The following is a 15,708-nucleotide window of genomic DNA, read 5'->3' as shown; positions in this document are numbered from 1 at the left end:
GAGAAATCAAAAATATATAAATAATTTAAAAAATGAACGAGTTAAATAAAATCCTAGAAAAACGAGGATAAATCAAGAATATGGAAAAAAAAATGTTTTTTTTTTTAAGAAAAAAAAACTGTCAATATTCAAATCCATGAGTCCTGAACTGCCAATATGCAGAGATCTGTAGTTGTAAGTTGTAATATCACCAATCACCACTAGTTGGCAAATATGTCACACTTACACTGCCCTATATAACAACGTGATTAGGCCTAATATTTTTTAATTTAATTTATTTATAAATTTTTCAGCTTTGCAGTGATATGCTGGACAAACAGTTTCGCAATAAGATTGACATTTTGACTGAGTTGATTTTTTCTTTTTTAAGTGGGGCGGGGTACACAATAAGTTATTGCGCTTAATGTTGGTTTCTTGTGCAGCAGTATTGTGCCTTGAGCGATCATTTTTATGCAAGAGATCCCTTTGCACTGTATGCGGTTATTTTGTTATTTGCTTCAAACCTTTTGTTGTTGGAATTTATTTTAAGTATTATTTATTATATATTAATGCGTATTTTTATGTATTATTAATTATACATGTTTTACACATATGCACATATTTTGTCCAAATTTAAAATGGCATGTTTTTTTTTTTTTACAATGCATATTTAACTTAACTCAACTCATTATTTGTCAAGCACTTTATTAATAACAACCACAGCTGTAACAAAGTGCTGTAAACATAACATGAAGCACAATAATTAAGACGCCGATAACGATAAATGAATAAACAAACTGTGTGTGCATTTGGGAATGAAACTATAGCAGTGGAATGACAGCTAGACATGGATAAATAAACAAGGCCTTTGATAGTCTAGTCCTCCTAATTTCCTGCTGGCTTTGTGCACCCATCTGTCCATCTGCATGTAATACTGCGGCCATGTGATTTTAACAGTGTGAGTCTCCATGGCCGACTTTGTTTTTGCTAGGCAGAGGAGCCACCAAATCTCATGCAAACTTGTGTGAGGTTCTTGGGGGAATACCACATTCACAAGATCAGACAAACTATGCGAGCAATGCCCAAAACAGGTCACGTTACAATCAAAACAAGCAGTACTTGGACCGTGCCTCAATAGACATAATTTAAAACATTGCAAATGGGTTTCGGAAGAAATGCAATAAAAAATATTCCAATTCGTATGTTTTTTGAATTTGTGCACGAGGCATGGTTAATACTTGGAATTTGGGTTTGGTTGTTCTGTCTCATTGTGTTTTTGCGGTCGTCTGAATTGTTTTCATAGTGGCAATTCTATGAAGAAACACTAATTGAATAAAAATGTTGAAACATTTCGTACTTTATTATTAGAATTAATTTGCTCCTTCAAAGCACTCACTGCTGTGCTTGAGGATGTTTTCCCATGATTTTTTTTAAACACCAAATAAAATGTAACAAACTTTTATACAAATACAACATTTACACAACCATACATGAAATATGTAATATATTGTTGAAATTGTTCTGCCTTGTTTTTTTGTTTTTTTTTAATGCTTCATAGTGAAAATTATATCAGTTTTTGGGTCGCTGACTGATAAATTTGTCCGATGATGCCCATTTTATGAATTATCACGTGGTGCAACTAAAAAAGAAATAACCAATTTGGGACTTTTATTTTGAAATGCATATAAAGACAGAAGTTTGTTTTATCCACAAGATAGTCAAGAACACATGGGAGAAGCTATCAGGTTACTAACTATGTAAAAAAAAAAAAAAACTTTTTTGCTACCGGTATTTATTATATAGTGGTCATATTTGGACATCATGTAGTACTACCTGAAAACAATGAATATTTTTTGTCTATTAACCCTGGAGAACCCAAGAACCCTTTTCTTCTTTGGAAAATTATGAATTATACATTAAATGACTGCTATAAGTTCACTGAACACCAAAATATGTTTTTTCAATTTTAACCCTTGTTTTTTGAACGAGCTCAGATATGAAATAGATTAACAAAAAAAAACACAATTTTACCATCTGATGGTTTGCAGAGAAGATTGTTTTGTTTGGATTGATTTCCAGCTCAACAAAACAGCATGTTGCCAGCCATCTTGTCACCACCACTCTGGCTCATGTAAGTGCGATATTCATCCCCTAGCTGGCCCCATGCAGGGGTCAGAAGTGGCACTCTGGACTTTTGAAGTTAAATTTGTAAAAAAAAAATTTAAAAAAAAGATCTTTGTTATTTGAGTAGCAGAATTTATAGGGGCCAAATTTGACCCTGTGGGTTCTCCAGGATTAAATATACATTTTCCTTATAATTTTACTTGTGTGGCTAGCTAGCTTGTTTTGTATAGTAGCTTAAGGCTAGCCCCATAACTTTTATTCACGTTGAAAATAGTACGTGTATGTGTTGGCCCGACCATCGTCTGGTGTGACCGTTGTAGAAAGCTTTCTAAATGGCAGATGTCTTAAATTGTAGATAATAGTAAATACTAATAAAGAATTAATATTTTATGGGTTTTAAATTAAATTAACTGTGCTGGGTCTGGTGATATCCTTATCCGTCCATGGGCCATTTACATAATGACTCCAATCCCAAAAGTCACATTTATTATTATTATTATTATTATTATTATTGAAGAACTACACATGAAACCTAGCAGCTTTGCTATGTTTAGGTATGTCTACATTTTTATGTATTTTTTTTTATACAGTCAGTTTATACTGTCTCTAATAAATGAAATAACATATACTGTATTCCACATTCTCAAATATGTATGTTTTTTGTTCACAGGTATAGATCCTGATAGATATTTACCCATTTATTCCTTTGCGTCTTAGATACAGTTGTGCATTTTGATGATTTTTCAGATCCAGTGTTTGTGTATTTTTTTCCCCCAATGGACAGGTTTTTTTTTTTGCATATAGTTCATTTTTCACCAAATTTTGAACCGCAACTATGAGCGCAACGGTCTGAAAATATAAGTTGCCCTGCCCAGTCAGCCGCGGGATAAACGAGCAGACGTTTAGTAACAGTTTCCATGGGAGGATCAGCGCAGGTGCTTTCACTTATGCCGGTTGTTGGCCAGACTGAGGTTTGGCATCGCCGTGCTTGGATATAAGATATTACGAGGTGACACAGGTGCGACAAAACAAACAGAAACTTCAGGGAGATGTCGTTCAGCCGTGGTTTTCCCCCCACAGAAAGTCTAATAAAACGGAACAACCTTTAATACAATACAATAATTTTCTTTGTGGTTTTGAGTGAAAATGACCACAAAGATTCTCCATGGTCCTGCTTGCAAGCATGACTCTTTCCTTGCCACTAAATGGATATTGCTGGCTAAATGTGTGCAAATTCGACATGCTCCGTTTCTTCCCGCACTTCCTTTTTCATTCGCCATGACACACCTTGACATTTGCAAAAGGCCATTTAAAGGTGAGATGCGCTGGCGTCTGATCTCCGACCGTCTCAAACTGTTCCCCGTGCCATACCATCCGGGTACCGAGCGGTCCTGAAGTCTGTCACTGAGGCCTTCCAAAAATCTTTTGCGTTGTTTGACATTTCCACAGGGAAAATCTTTGGCCTGGTTGAGTTCATGTGGGGACAAGTCAGACCCTGTTTTACTCCTAAACATTATTCAACCCTGTGGATTCTTTGAAGAAAACCTTATACGGGGCTAACTTGAAAGTCGAGTGATTGAGTTTGTTGAATTATTGGTGAAAAATGTGTCCCAAAAGCGGCATGTTGGAGAAGTGATTAATTAACACGACGTTCTCATGTGAGCGTGGATGTTTGTTTGTCTGCCCTGTGATTGGCTCGTGACCGGTACGCAGGTGTACCCCAGATATGATCCAGCTCGCTTCTGACCCGAAGTAGCACTGTACAAAATGGATGGAAATATGTCCTAAAAATTTTTGTCAAACATTTTTTGAATTTGAAGCCAGCATCATGTGACATTATCATAGCGTGCTGTTCTACCCCAAAAGACTTCACTTGACGGATTACCTCCATGTGACGTTCTGAAAGGCTGACAGTGGTAAGGAAAGAACAATTTCATTGGAGGCATCTGTGAAGGAATTCTAAGCAGAAATGGCTCCAAGTCACTTAGTGTTGGTTTTGTTGGTTCCGATGTTTGGAACTGTTCCTGGTTTTATATTAATGAATTGCTGCTTCCTGTTTTGTTCATTGCCTTTGGCTTGACGGGACTCTTATTGTCTATATTATAAATGACTTTTCTTCTTCTCTCACTGTTGTTTTGTATTTGAGTTTGCTGAGCTAAGACGTAAACTGCTACATTAGCTTCCGCGCTAGCTAACTAGTCACAGGCTGTTTCACTGCCATAATGGTAGAGTGTTTTATATTTTATTTGAACATTTTACATCACATAAGTGGTCGATTTGATTTCATATTTATGCTGCTTGTTGTATATTTAAGGCCTAGAAGTGTTTTGTTTTTTTATACAGATATTTACTGTAATTGTCACTTGACTGCTGGCTAGCATAGGTAGTAAGTGGAAATGTGAAACTTGGGTGGGAGGTGTTTTTTGGAATTACATAAAATAATGTAAGATTTAATTAATTTACAGACATTTACATCAAAACTTTATTTAAGTCAAATGCTTGCTTTTTGAATGTTAATACCAGCAATTGTTTTTCATAATCATGTACTGTAATTGTTGTTTCCAGGTTCACTCTCTATGCGGTGGACAGTCGGGGTAGTCACTCGGATGCCAGCTACGTCTCTGTACGGACGTCGTGCCCGATGGTTGACGATAGCCGAGCTGAAGGTACAGACATTCTCAGAATTGTTGCTGTCTTCCATTTTTTTTTGTGTTTTCTTGGTAAGCACAAAATAAGAAAAATAGCAAAAAACCTACTCTGATGATACAATCGAGCAATTATCGCATTACAGTTTCTCAAATGCCGGGTGGTTTTGTTTTTTCTTCGTTCTGTAATTTACGCTAATAAATCACATGAAGTTGGTCTGCTGCTCTGGAGAAAGCACATCTGAAGGACATAAACTAACAAACTTGTTTTCCCTGTCATTGCACTGACTTAAACGACCTTTGGGGTTGAACTGACAAAAAGAGGGAAAAAAAGAGCTTTGGGGGGAAAAACAACGCAAAGTTACCCCAACATAACCTCAAAAATTCTGAATTGTAAGACTGCGATTTTTCAAAACAACCTCCAGGATGTCCTTTTTGACCACTTCAATTCATCTCCTCACATTGAATCAGTTTTCCTTTTGCTTTTCAAGAGATTGCAGACAAGGTGTACAACTTGTACAACGGCTACACCAGCGGCAAGGAACAGCAGCTGGCGTACAACACCTTGATGGAAATCCCTCCTCCGCTGCTCTACCGAGTCCAGCACCACTACAATTCCCTCTATGAGAAGTTTGGTGACTTTGTGTGGCGCAGCGAGGACGAGCTGGGCCCCAGGTGAGAGGATTCGGGATAGCGGAGGATGCTTAAAATAGGGCCCATCCTGAGGCTTCTTACAGAACTATAACTGCCTGGTGCTTTCTGGCAATTTTGCTTACAGTTATTACAGTTAAGACGGTGAAGCTAAAGGTCTTTAAAATCCTGCAACCAAAATTGACTATGTCTACGTTCACAGTTAAAATCCCATCAGGTTAAAATTCTGGTTTCTGAAACATTCGGGATGATCTGATTACATGTATGAGCAGACAGTTACTATATACGTATATTAGGGTGACCATATTTTTATTTTCAAAAAAGGAAGTCGTACTGACCTCAAGGGGTGAGCGGGGATCAAACCCGCACAATCTGATTTGGTAGCGTAGAACCTGGAAATGCCTGGGGCAAAAGAGGCCGTTTGGTCACCCTAACGTATATATATATACGGCTATCCCGATCTAAACTGCGACACACATTTCCGCTTTTAATTTTATACGCTCAATAAAATACATTCATGTCATTCGCCACACTAATAAAGTCATCGGTTTGCTCCTTGCTCCAAAAGTGTGCTGCCGTGCCGAGTCGCCATGTTTGTTTACCTCTGCTTGTGCATTTTAGGTGGGTTGACTCAGCATACACACATATATATATATGTATACATACTGTAGCATAATCACCGTAGAGACAAAAAATAGCATGCAAACGTTGCAGAGAAATCAATGAATTCAAGTTCAGCTCATTTAGCGAGTGGCAACGTAAGATGGCCGCCACACATACAATTAGTTCCTTTAGACCAGTGGTCACCAAGGACGTACCCCCATCATGTTTATATGACTGTCAAGTTCAGATGGGACCTTTCACCGGTTATTTTATCTTGAATGCTCACTATTATAATAATAATAACAACCAGGAGACTGCATATTTTCAGGTTGAACTATTTACTGGCCAAAAATATCGAGTACACAGCTGTGGATTCTTAATCAGCTAAATGCGGAAGAAGGTCTGATCTATTCTAAATGGTCTCTACTCATATACTGTCTTGGCCGCCCACCCACATGGGGGATGGCTCAGGTGAAAATGTGTGAAATGATGGTCTTAACTGGTTTTAACTGGACAAGTGTGCCAGAGTGCAGATAGATAAAAAGGCGCCAAGCCAGGACACAGCGATACAATATCTAACACGACCAAATATTCGGGTTAGAAAAGGAGTAACTCGGGGGTCTTATTCGGGTTTTTGTGGATTTACATGCCCGACGATTAGCAATATCGGTTATATTGGTTTCCCCTTTCCACTTACCGGTAGTTCTATTTACATTAGCATTCGCTAGCTGATAGCACAGTTGTGTTCCTACTTTACTTTGGTTATCACAGTTTTCCTCATCACCATTGTGAGGTAGCATTTTCGAATCTGTTTGATTTTTGAGATTTTTAATTGTGCCACTTTTAAAGGACTGGAAGTTCCGCGTTGCTGTTTTCCAATGTTTCTCCAGAGACACTTTTGTTTTCAAAATGGCCTTGATCAGCGCAAAATCTGTTGGCCAATATCTGGATGATGTTTTTTTGTGGACATGAATTTGCGTGTGGGCACCGGTGAGGTGGTCTTGGGTCTGTCGAGGGGATTGGTGGGGTGTCCTCTGGAAGGGCGTGCTTTAGATTATTTACTACCTGAAGTTGGCAGGCTTGGAGCCTCATTGAGAGTAATTTACAAGCGTGCTCTATTGGTGGTGCCTTTTTTTTTTAAAAGGCCAAAAGAAGAATGGCCAACTAAAACGTAAGCACAATCAGCACTCAACCAGGCTCTCCTTGGAGCTTCCCGACGTCCACGTGGATTTATTTGAACGGCTCTATTTATAGCTGCATTATTCTCAACATCAATACTGATTTTACTAAATACACAAATGCAAAAGTATTCCCATGAATCACTCTTGAATTTCTTCACGTGAGTCCAAACATAATGAAAGTCAATTCCAAGTTCGTTTTTTTTTTTTTTCCCTCCACTTGTGTGTGTTTTTGTTTAGCGTCATAAATGTTTAATTTGTCTCCAGTTCACACGCTTGTGAGTCTCCCTTGATTATGTGTTTGGTATTCTGTTGTGTCAGACGCAAGAATTTTCAAGGGGGGAAATGAGAAAATGTTTCCCCCATTTTCTGCAAATAAGTGAAAAGGATGTCTGTACTCCTTTTGCCTAACTAAAGACAGATGTTGATGCTCAGCAGACGCTGCTTTTCAAAACAAATGGAATTTTTCCCCCTTCTCCGTGTGTGTTTTCCTCATTTTCAGAATCCCCACTAGCTTAACAACCTTGAATCGAAACCCAACTGTAGGTGTATTTGCTTGTTTTTCTGCATTGCAAGCATCTTTCCTCTATTGGGCTTTTGCGTCGTAAACAGTGGCAAGCATCGGAGGCGCGTATCCAAATTCTGGCTTTCACTGACTCCAGACGGCTGAGCTGCCTCTGGTGGGCTGTTCGACAACATCGCTAGCCGACAATGCAACACGCAGCTGCATGCGATAGTTTGGACACAGGCTGGCAGGCAGGACGCGATCGCTGCGGCTTGGAATCAGCGACTGCGCTACGCTACCACAAATATGACATGTTGTTTGTTTTTTTGTGCATCTGTTTGTTTTGTGGTATCAGGTAAACCTCTGTGTTGACCTTGATAACATTATGCACAACTTTTGTGAACTCACAGCTGTTGTACTAACAATTGATAGAAGTGGCAGTTTTTTGAACAACTGGCAATTCATGTTCAATGATGAGACTGCTGGGGGTGGGGGGGGGCTTCAAAAAGTTAAGTGAACAGTTAGGTCAAAATATCAGTACTTTACAAGATGAAAATTAAATTAAATTGTATTGTACAAAATGTTAAAACTCAACATTTGTGAGCAAGTCAACAGAATTGTAGTTTTTTTGGGGAAAAAAATCACAAAAGCATCAGTATGGCAATAATAGGACAGCAGAATCTGATCTTGCTAATTGCGTCGACCAATAAAATTTAAATAATATATCGAATTGACAGGTAAATTAGTAAGGGAAATTACCAGGATAATGAAAACATTTGTCAGGGCAGATAACAATTGCTGAATATTTTCGACAATAATTGATGATTCATGTTCATTGCATAAACTGTTTAAATAAACGGTGAAAACATTAGGAATACTTTTTGGTGAGCAAAATTTAAACAAAGATTAATTAATTAATTAGTCTTTGATGTACCTAATATATTTCTTTCTTTATTTAATTTTTTTTATTGTTAGAGTTGTTCAAAAATATATATTTTTTATGTATACTCGACTGAATTTATATATATATATAGAAATTTTTAACTAACAATATGTCAAACTGTTGGTAAAAAAAATATTCCTAAATTAAAATATTAGGGGAGATGGGTGCTAGTTGTATCACTTTTTAAACATTTATCCATTTCTTGGAAGCAATACATCATGTATAAACAAAATGTATACCAGATGAAAGACCAAAGTCATAGGTATATTTTTTGCATTCATGTCATTTTCATACTTTGTGTCAGTGCAGAAGTTATAAGCCATCAAATAGAGGGAGTGAACATGTGACATGTTGCCCCACTAACGGGTAAATTGCCAGACTATATGGGGTTGTCACACTGGATTTTGCAACGAATAAAACAAGGACAAAATTATCTCTTTTCTTTTGTCTTCTTTTTTTTTACAGCTACAGAAATAGTTGTGCCTGTTTTGCTTCCCTTAAACTGGAAATTTGAGATTACCGGTAAATTAAATAAAAAATAAAAAAATTGGTCAATGGATTGCTGGACTGTTCATCATGAAACTTAAAATAGGCATACTGTCGTTCCAACAACTGGAAAATCCATTTTTAAACAATGAAACAAAACCTAGCAAATGAATTTGCTCACTCTTCAGACTCAAGAGGTGCATTTTTCATTGACCCATTCTTTGCATATGTGACAACAAACCCTAAAATGACTGTGACAAGTTTCCCCAAACCACAAAGCTGGCGAAAACTTGCTCTAGTTTAAAGTTAGCTTAAAACAGAGCAGTGACTGAGGCATGACAAGATGTCTAAATCTCTTTTCTAACTAGTCCACATGATTTGCTGCTAGAATTTGTCTATGTACAACGCCTGTTTCAAAAATATATGAAGTTGACATTTTTTACTTTGGGTTGTGCAAAACAGATAACTGGCACTCATTTGAGTTCTTCTCAGACTGTACACAACCCCTGACCATTTATACGAAGAAAACTAGTATTCCACTTTTTGTTGCGCCCTCTGGTGGAGAAGAAAATTGCAATGTGACAACTTACCCGGTCCCCCCTACTTATTTTACTTTTTGACCCCACACTCCACCCCCTCAAAAAAGGAATGCAATTGTTTTTTAAGTTAGCGCGTTGTCCATTGTGTGATCCTGCCAGAAAGGCCAACCTGATCCTCCGACGGGTGGACAAGATCAGCCACTACTGCCGATCGCTCCTGCGCAGCACGCACATCCAGAGCCGTACCGACACCATGGCGTACGTCTACTGCCGCAGCGACGACGGCCGGATCCCCGGCGGCGGCGGCGCGTGGAGCGGCTCGTTGCACGAAGGCCGCACCGCCTGCACGGAGAAGCTCATTTCTGTACAGCGCAATACGTACAGCAACACCAAACTCCGATGAGTACGCGCGACGGGAACGCATCAGCTGACATCGGCCTGCAAGCGGGTGTCTTTGCGAAGAAATCCATTGGATGAAAAACAATTGTGTGTGACTTACTTTTAGCGTAAGACACAATAACAGAAGAGAGACGTGAAAATGTAGATAGATGATGATGGAGGGTAGAAGATAATCCTCAGCCAATCAGCCAGCTGTCTGTTTAAATACGTTGAATGTAACATTGTCGTTGCTTTGTTCATGCTTTTACGTGAAACACTTAAAAGAGAGATAAAAAAAAAAAAGTACAAATCTTAAAGGTAAATTTGCCTCTTTTTTTAAAAAAAAAAAAAGTCATATCTTAAAAAGGACAAATGTTCAAGTCATTTGCATTAATTGTTTTTAGGTTTTCAAATCCGGGAAAAAAAAAAAAAAGAACATTTTGCACTCAAGCAAATTCATAGATACACCAAATAGATCCTGGATCAGTATTAAGATGTCTTGGCTTCTCAGTCGGTCGGCCCGTTTGCAAAAGGTTTTGGTGTAATCCTGCAGATTCATATATGACAATTGAAAAAGACTGTTGGCGTAAAATACCGAGGACATTCCCAAAAGTGCCCCAATTATTCACCCACTGTATCCCATTTGAATGTCTTTGCTAACCAAAACAAAAGCACCGCCCCTTAAAAAAGATGTTACGTTATAGCCATTCCAATAGTCTGCCAACATGTTCACTAAACACTTTATTTAAAATAGAAAAAAATATAATAATATATATATATATATATATACAGTATATCTCCTTAATATGGAAATGAATCTGTCTGAACATTGTTGACTGAACTAAAACAACTTTATTACAAAGCAATTCGGTAAATTTTTTATATGTTTTCATGGTTTTTGATTTGACAAAACTCGAGATAAAAACGCATTTTGTACGCTTCTAATCAAATTCATCATTGATCATTTCTGTCCCGATGCAAACAAATTATTTTTGTGTTTATGTGTACCATGAGCCTGTTCTCAAGAGAATTGTCAGGTTTTATACAAAAATAATACATTGAAACTGACTTTTTTTAACCGTTTTATTTTTCTTTCTGAGTGATTCTTTCGAAAATAATTGAACCCAACCACAAGAGCTGTAATTGCTTTGAATGTAGTGTTTATTGCACTGTATGTTTTTTTCTCTCTCTCTTGTAGCAGGAAAATAGCCTGGTTATGAACGTGTTATGAACTTTTCGAACAGTTTCCTGCAAAACCTTTTTAAAAGAGCACATTAAGGATTCAACCGGCCAAAGCAGAAATAGGGAAATGTCCTGAAAAAAACTGAGAGCTGATCTCTCTACTTGTTTGATTTTTTTTTTTTTTACCTATACAATGCCTTTATTTACAGTATGCTCATCTTATGTTATATAAACTGTAAAATTAAATTATATTGTACATTGTACACTTGTATAAAACTGTATTATGTGGATTTTATTGTCCTTTTTTTCTGAAGAATGTGATATATTAAAAAAAAAAAATGTATATACCAAATAATGTATTGGTCTTATTGAGCGGTGTGTCCATTTTACATATTGGATTAAAAAAATAATAATAAAAAAATAACTTCCACATATTAGTGGAATGTTTGTCAAAATCCACTGCTGGTCCCCCGGCAAGATACCGCTCACATTTAAGATCGCTTTCCATATTTATTATTACAGTCATAAAAAAAGCAAGAGGCCTTAAGTGTTGCTAAAATAAGTTAAGCTAGGTAACTGTTGCCACGTACAGGCTTCATTGCATAGCACAGGTGTTGAACCCTGGTCCTCGAGAGCCGCTGTTTTCCATGTCTCCCTCCTCCAACACAGCTGACTATTATTAGCTCATCAGCAAGCTGTAGAAGCCTGATAACGATGCTGTTCATCAAATCAGGTGTGGTTTGGTATAGCATAACATAAGTGTTTTGATGAACGAGCTAGCTCAGCATGTAATTTTTACAGATAAGACTGCATTATTTACCTTGAGGCAGACAAAGGTGTCCCTGATGATTTTTGAGGGTTTGAAATCCAAAGCGAACTGCACAGCCTACAGAGCCTTTGGTGTTTTGGAAACTGCATCAAATAAAGGTGCTCCCCAAGAAATTCTGTGAATCTCCAACGTCACGTTTAATATAGCGGCGTGTTAGGGACATGTATATATATATATATATATATTTATTTATTTATTTTATTTATTTTTTGATGGGGAGAGGGGGTCATATTAAGAGAAAAGAAAATATATACTGTAAATAAATCGTAAATTTGCGACTTGTGGCAGATTTGCGGGAAAAGAACTGTAGAAATGTACGAGAAATACACATAGTGTACTCAGATGTTTGTGCCAATGCTTTTAAGGTCGACTTTTCAAATAAGGCGATAGTAATTGCTTTAGCAGAGATTAACTATAAGATGTCAATCTTTCGCACTTTAAAGCATTGGGTACTGACAGTGATGAAGACGGCTCGCTTTGCGAAGGTCCACACCCTGAAGATCAAGCATTTAAGTTCATTTGTTAAAATCTATATTTACTCGTACATTTATGTTTCCAGAATTATTATTTACACATTCATACATTTTGGTATTTTTTTTGTAAAAGTAGCTAAGTTAATGTGTCGAATCTGCTGCTCTCAGTCATTTACTTGCATTTACCTAAAGTATGCTAGCTTCGGATTGGTTATTGTTAGTCAGCTGATAGGGAATCAGGAAGTGTTGTCGCTCGTTAGCTTCTGATTGGTTATTGTTAGTCAGCTGATAGGGAATCAGGAAGTGTTGTCGCTCGTTAGCTTCTGATTGGTTATTGTTAGTCAGCTGATAGGGAATCAGGAAGTGTTGTCGCTCGTTAGCTTCTGATTGGTTATTGTTAGTCAGCTGATAGGGAATCAGGAAGTGTTGTCGCTCGTTAGCTTCTGATTGGTTATTGTTAGTCAGCTGATAGGGAATCAGGAAGTGTTGTCGCTCGTTAGCTTCTGATTGGTTATTGTTAGTCAGCTGATAGGGAATCAGGAAGTGTTGTCGCTCGTTAGCTTCTGATTGGTTATTGTTAGTCAGCTGATAGGAATCAGGAAGTGTTGTCGCTCGTTTAAATCCGTCCTCATCCTGACTTTTCATTTTATAAACAGTGTCCTATTAACCACCAACGAGACTATAGGCTACGCTAAATGTATTTGTCGAGTTTTTTTCTGGCAAATTTGCCACCAAGTCGAAAAATTTGTCATTTTATAAAGTGGCAAGTGTGAGTTTTTTTCTCGTAATATTACCCATACCCCTGGAAAAAAAAAAAACTAACATATGGCCCTAATACGGCATCGTACGTTTAACCACCATTACCACTCCAAAAAATAATAAAAATAAATAAATTGTATTAAAAACTTGAAAAACATTTGCCATCGTATCACAGGCTGCTGACTGCTACCTTTGTTAAGCCGTGTACATTCGAATCTAATTCAGCATGAAACGTCCTTTTCAACGTAATACCGCAGCTTTACGGCCCCTTATTTGAAACTCAAGCCGTCAATTCTCCCTGCCCCTCGAAGCTTCCCCGGCCCAGTCTTGCGGCGTGTTGCCCTCCTATCAGGAGAAACTGAAGAAGTGCTTGTTGATACTTGGCCTCCAAAAAAGTATTAACATATGTTGGAACACCCACATCCAAAACCAGTTGCGTTCACGACTTCAAAAGCAATGAGCTGGAAGCGCATATTTCTCCAATGACAGCGAAGGACGACTGAAAATGTGCAATTGCAATGTTATAAACGTCTGTCACATTCTATTGCCAATATTTGATGCATTTATTATGTTTTGGTTCTTTCGCCTTGTTATTTTTCGAGGAATTAGGTTCGCAATCTAATTTAAAAGAGGCATTGGAAGCAAAGGAAAATATTTAAGATAACAAAAACCCAGCTTTTTTTTTATTGATTTTGAATGCTTAGATCACGTGTCACAGTCTCTGGGATGCCGTCTCTTCACTCCACCTTTGAATTCATGCTTCAGTAGGTGCTGCTGTTTTGGTTAGCGACAAAGCTCAGTTTACTGTTATGTCCATCCGTCTTCAATTCCGCTTATCCGGGGTCGGGTCGCGGGGGCAGCAGCTTTAGCAGGGAAGCCCAGACTTCCCTCTCCCCAGCCACTTCACCCAGCTCCTCCGACGGGATCCCAAGCCGTTCCCAGGCCAGCCGAGAGACTGTTATGTTACTGTTACTGTTATGTGAACATTTGAATCAAACAGAAAAGAAAAGGTGGCGATTGTGGTGGATCCCATGCGATATTCAGTCCTTACGCACCTTTTTGTTCTGAAATTGAAAAGCTGAATGCTAAGATTGGAATACATGTGCTTATGAAGTCAATTGAAAGATAAATTACTTAAGTATGCTGAAAGCTAGCATGCATTTAATTGTTTCAGTACAATTATAAATCATTTATTGATAGGGTATCAGTTAGGGTAGTCAGTTGGTATACATCACTTAGCATAATGGCCATGTATATATTTTGGAATGTACAGTCGAAAGTGGGATTCGAATCCGCGACCTCCTCGTTACTGGACTTTACCAACTGCGCCAATGAGCACTATCAGACAGTTGGTGATAATGATAAGTTGTTTGTTTGGAAGTGGGCGTGGAAAGTAGGACTTAGAAAAATGTCAATGTCTGTCCCATTGAAAATGAATGGGCGAGAGTTGATGTTTAATGTTAAATTGTGCAAATACTGTAAGTAATGTGAAATCAGACGAGATATACCCCGGGAGGGGTGAATTTTTGAAGCAAGTTGAAATTTGAACAATGTAAATTGTGTGGAAGTTGTTACACAGCAAAAAAAAAAGTGTGAGAATAAAAATCTCAATAACATATGTGGGAATACTGAATTCAGCCTTCCCACAATCAAGAATTTTCTTTAACTGGCACTGGAGTAATAAGTAGGATTCACGTCCAGGCTTTGACTGGGCCCCTCCAAAACCTTCTTCTTCTTCTTTTTTAATTTTTAATTTTTAATTTTTAATTTTTAATTTTTAATTTTTAATTTTTAATTTTTAATTTTTTTATTTTTTATTTTTTATTTTTTATTTTTTATTTTAGGGATTTGAAAGTTGACTTGCTGGCGTGCTTTGGCTCATCATCCTGCTTGAAAACCCAAGTGGGCTTCAAATTGTTTCTCTCTCAGGATTTTCTGGTAAAGAGCAGAATTCATTGTCCCTTAACAGCACGTCGTCCAGGTCCTGAAAAGCAAAGCAGCCCCTAAAAACCCTGTGTTAGATTTACACCAGATATCAGAAGACACGCACATTCAGAAAAGCTCAACTTTCATCTCGTCAGTCCGTAGAACATTCTCCCAAAAGTCTTGGAAATTATTGTTGATGTTTTTATAAAAGTAAGATGAGCCTTTATATTCTTTTTGGTCAGCAGTGGTTTTTGCCCGCTCGCTTCCTGATTGCTGAGTCATGAATACTGGCCTTAACTGAGGCGAGGGAGGCCTGTAGTTCTTCAGATGTTGACCCGGGTTCCTTTGCGAGCTCCCGGATGACTCGTCATTGTGCTCTTGGGGTCTTTTTTGTAAGCTAGTAGCTCCTGGGAATGTTCACCACGGTTCCACGTTTTTCTCCATTCGTGGAAAATGGCTCTAACTGTGATTTGTTGGAGTCCAAAAAGTTTTAGAAATGTTTTTTTTT

At 37.8% G+C, this 15,708-nt stretch overlaps 1 protein-coding gene across 6 annotated transcripts in view; it reads left to right on the top strand.

Moving 5' to 3' along the window:
- astn2 (astrotactin 2) overlaps nt 1-11,543 on the top strand; it is a 250,188-nt gene extending 238,645 nt beyond the window's left edge. For all 6 annotated transcript variants that reach the window (XM_077585480.1, XM_077585479.1, XM_077585481.1 and 3 more), the window contains 3 exons: nt 4,669-4,769; nt 5,240-5,423; nt 9,813-11,543. In XM_077585480.1, the coding sequence (XP_077441606.1) occupies nt 4,669-4,769; nt 5,240-5,423; nt 9,813-10,056 (529 nt within the window). In that variant the 3' untranslated portion in view covers nt 10,057-11,543. The remainder of the gene's footprint in view (nt 1-4,668; nt 4,770-5,239; nt 5,424-9,812) is intronic.
- Nucleotides 11,544-15,708: the final 4,165 nt, after the last annotated feature.

Source organism: Vanacampus margaritifer, chromosome 14, assembly GCF_051991255.1.
Source record: "Vanacampus margaritifer isolate UIUO_Vmar chromosome 14, RoL_Vmar_1.0, whole genome shotgun sequence".
NCBI classification, from domain to species: Eukaryota; Metazoa; Chordata; class Actinopteri; order Syngnathiformes; family Syngnathidae; genus Vanacampus; species Vanacampus margaritifer.
This window is presented reverse-complemented; position numbering and strand designations above follow the sequence as displayed.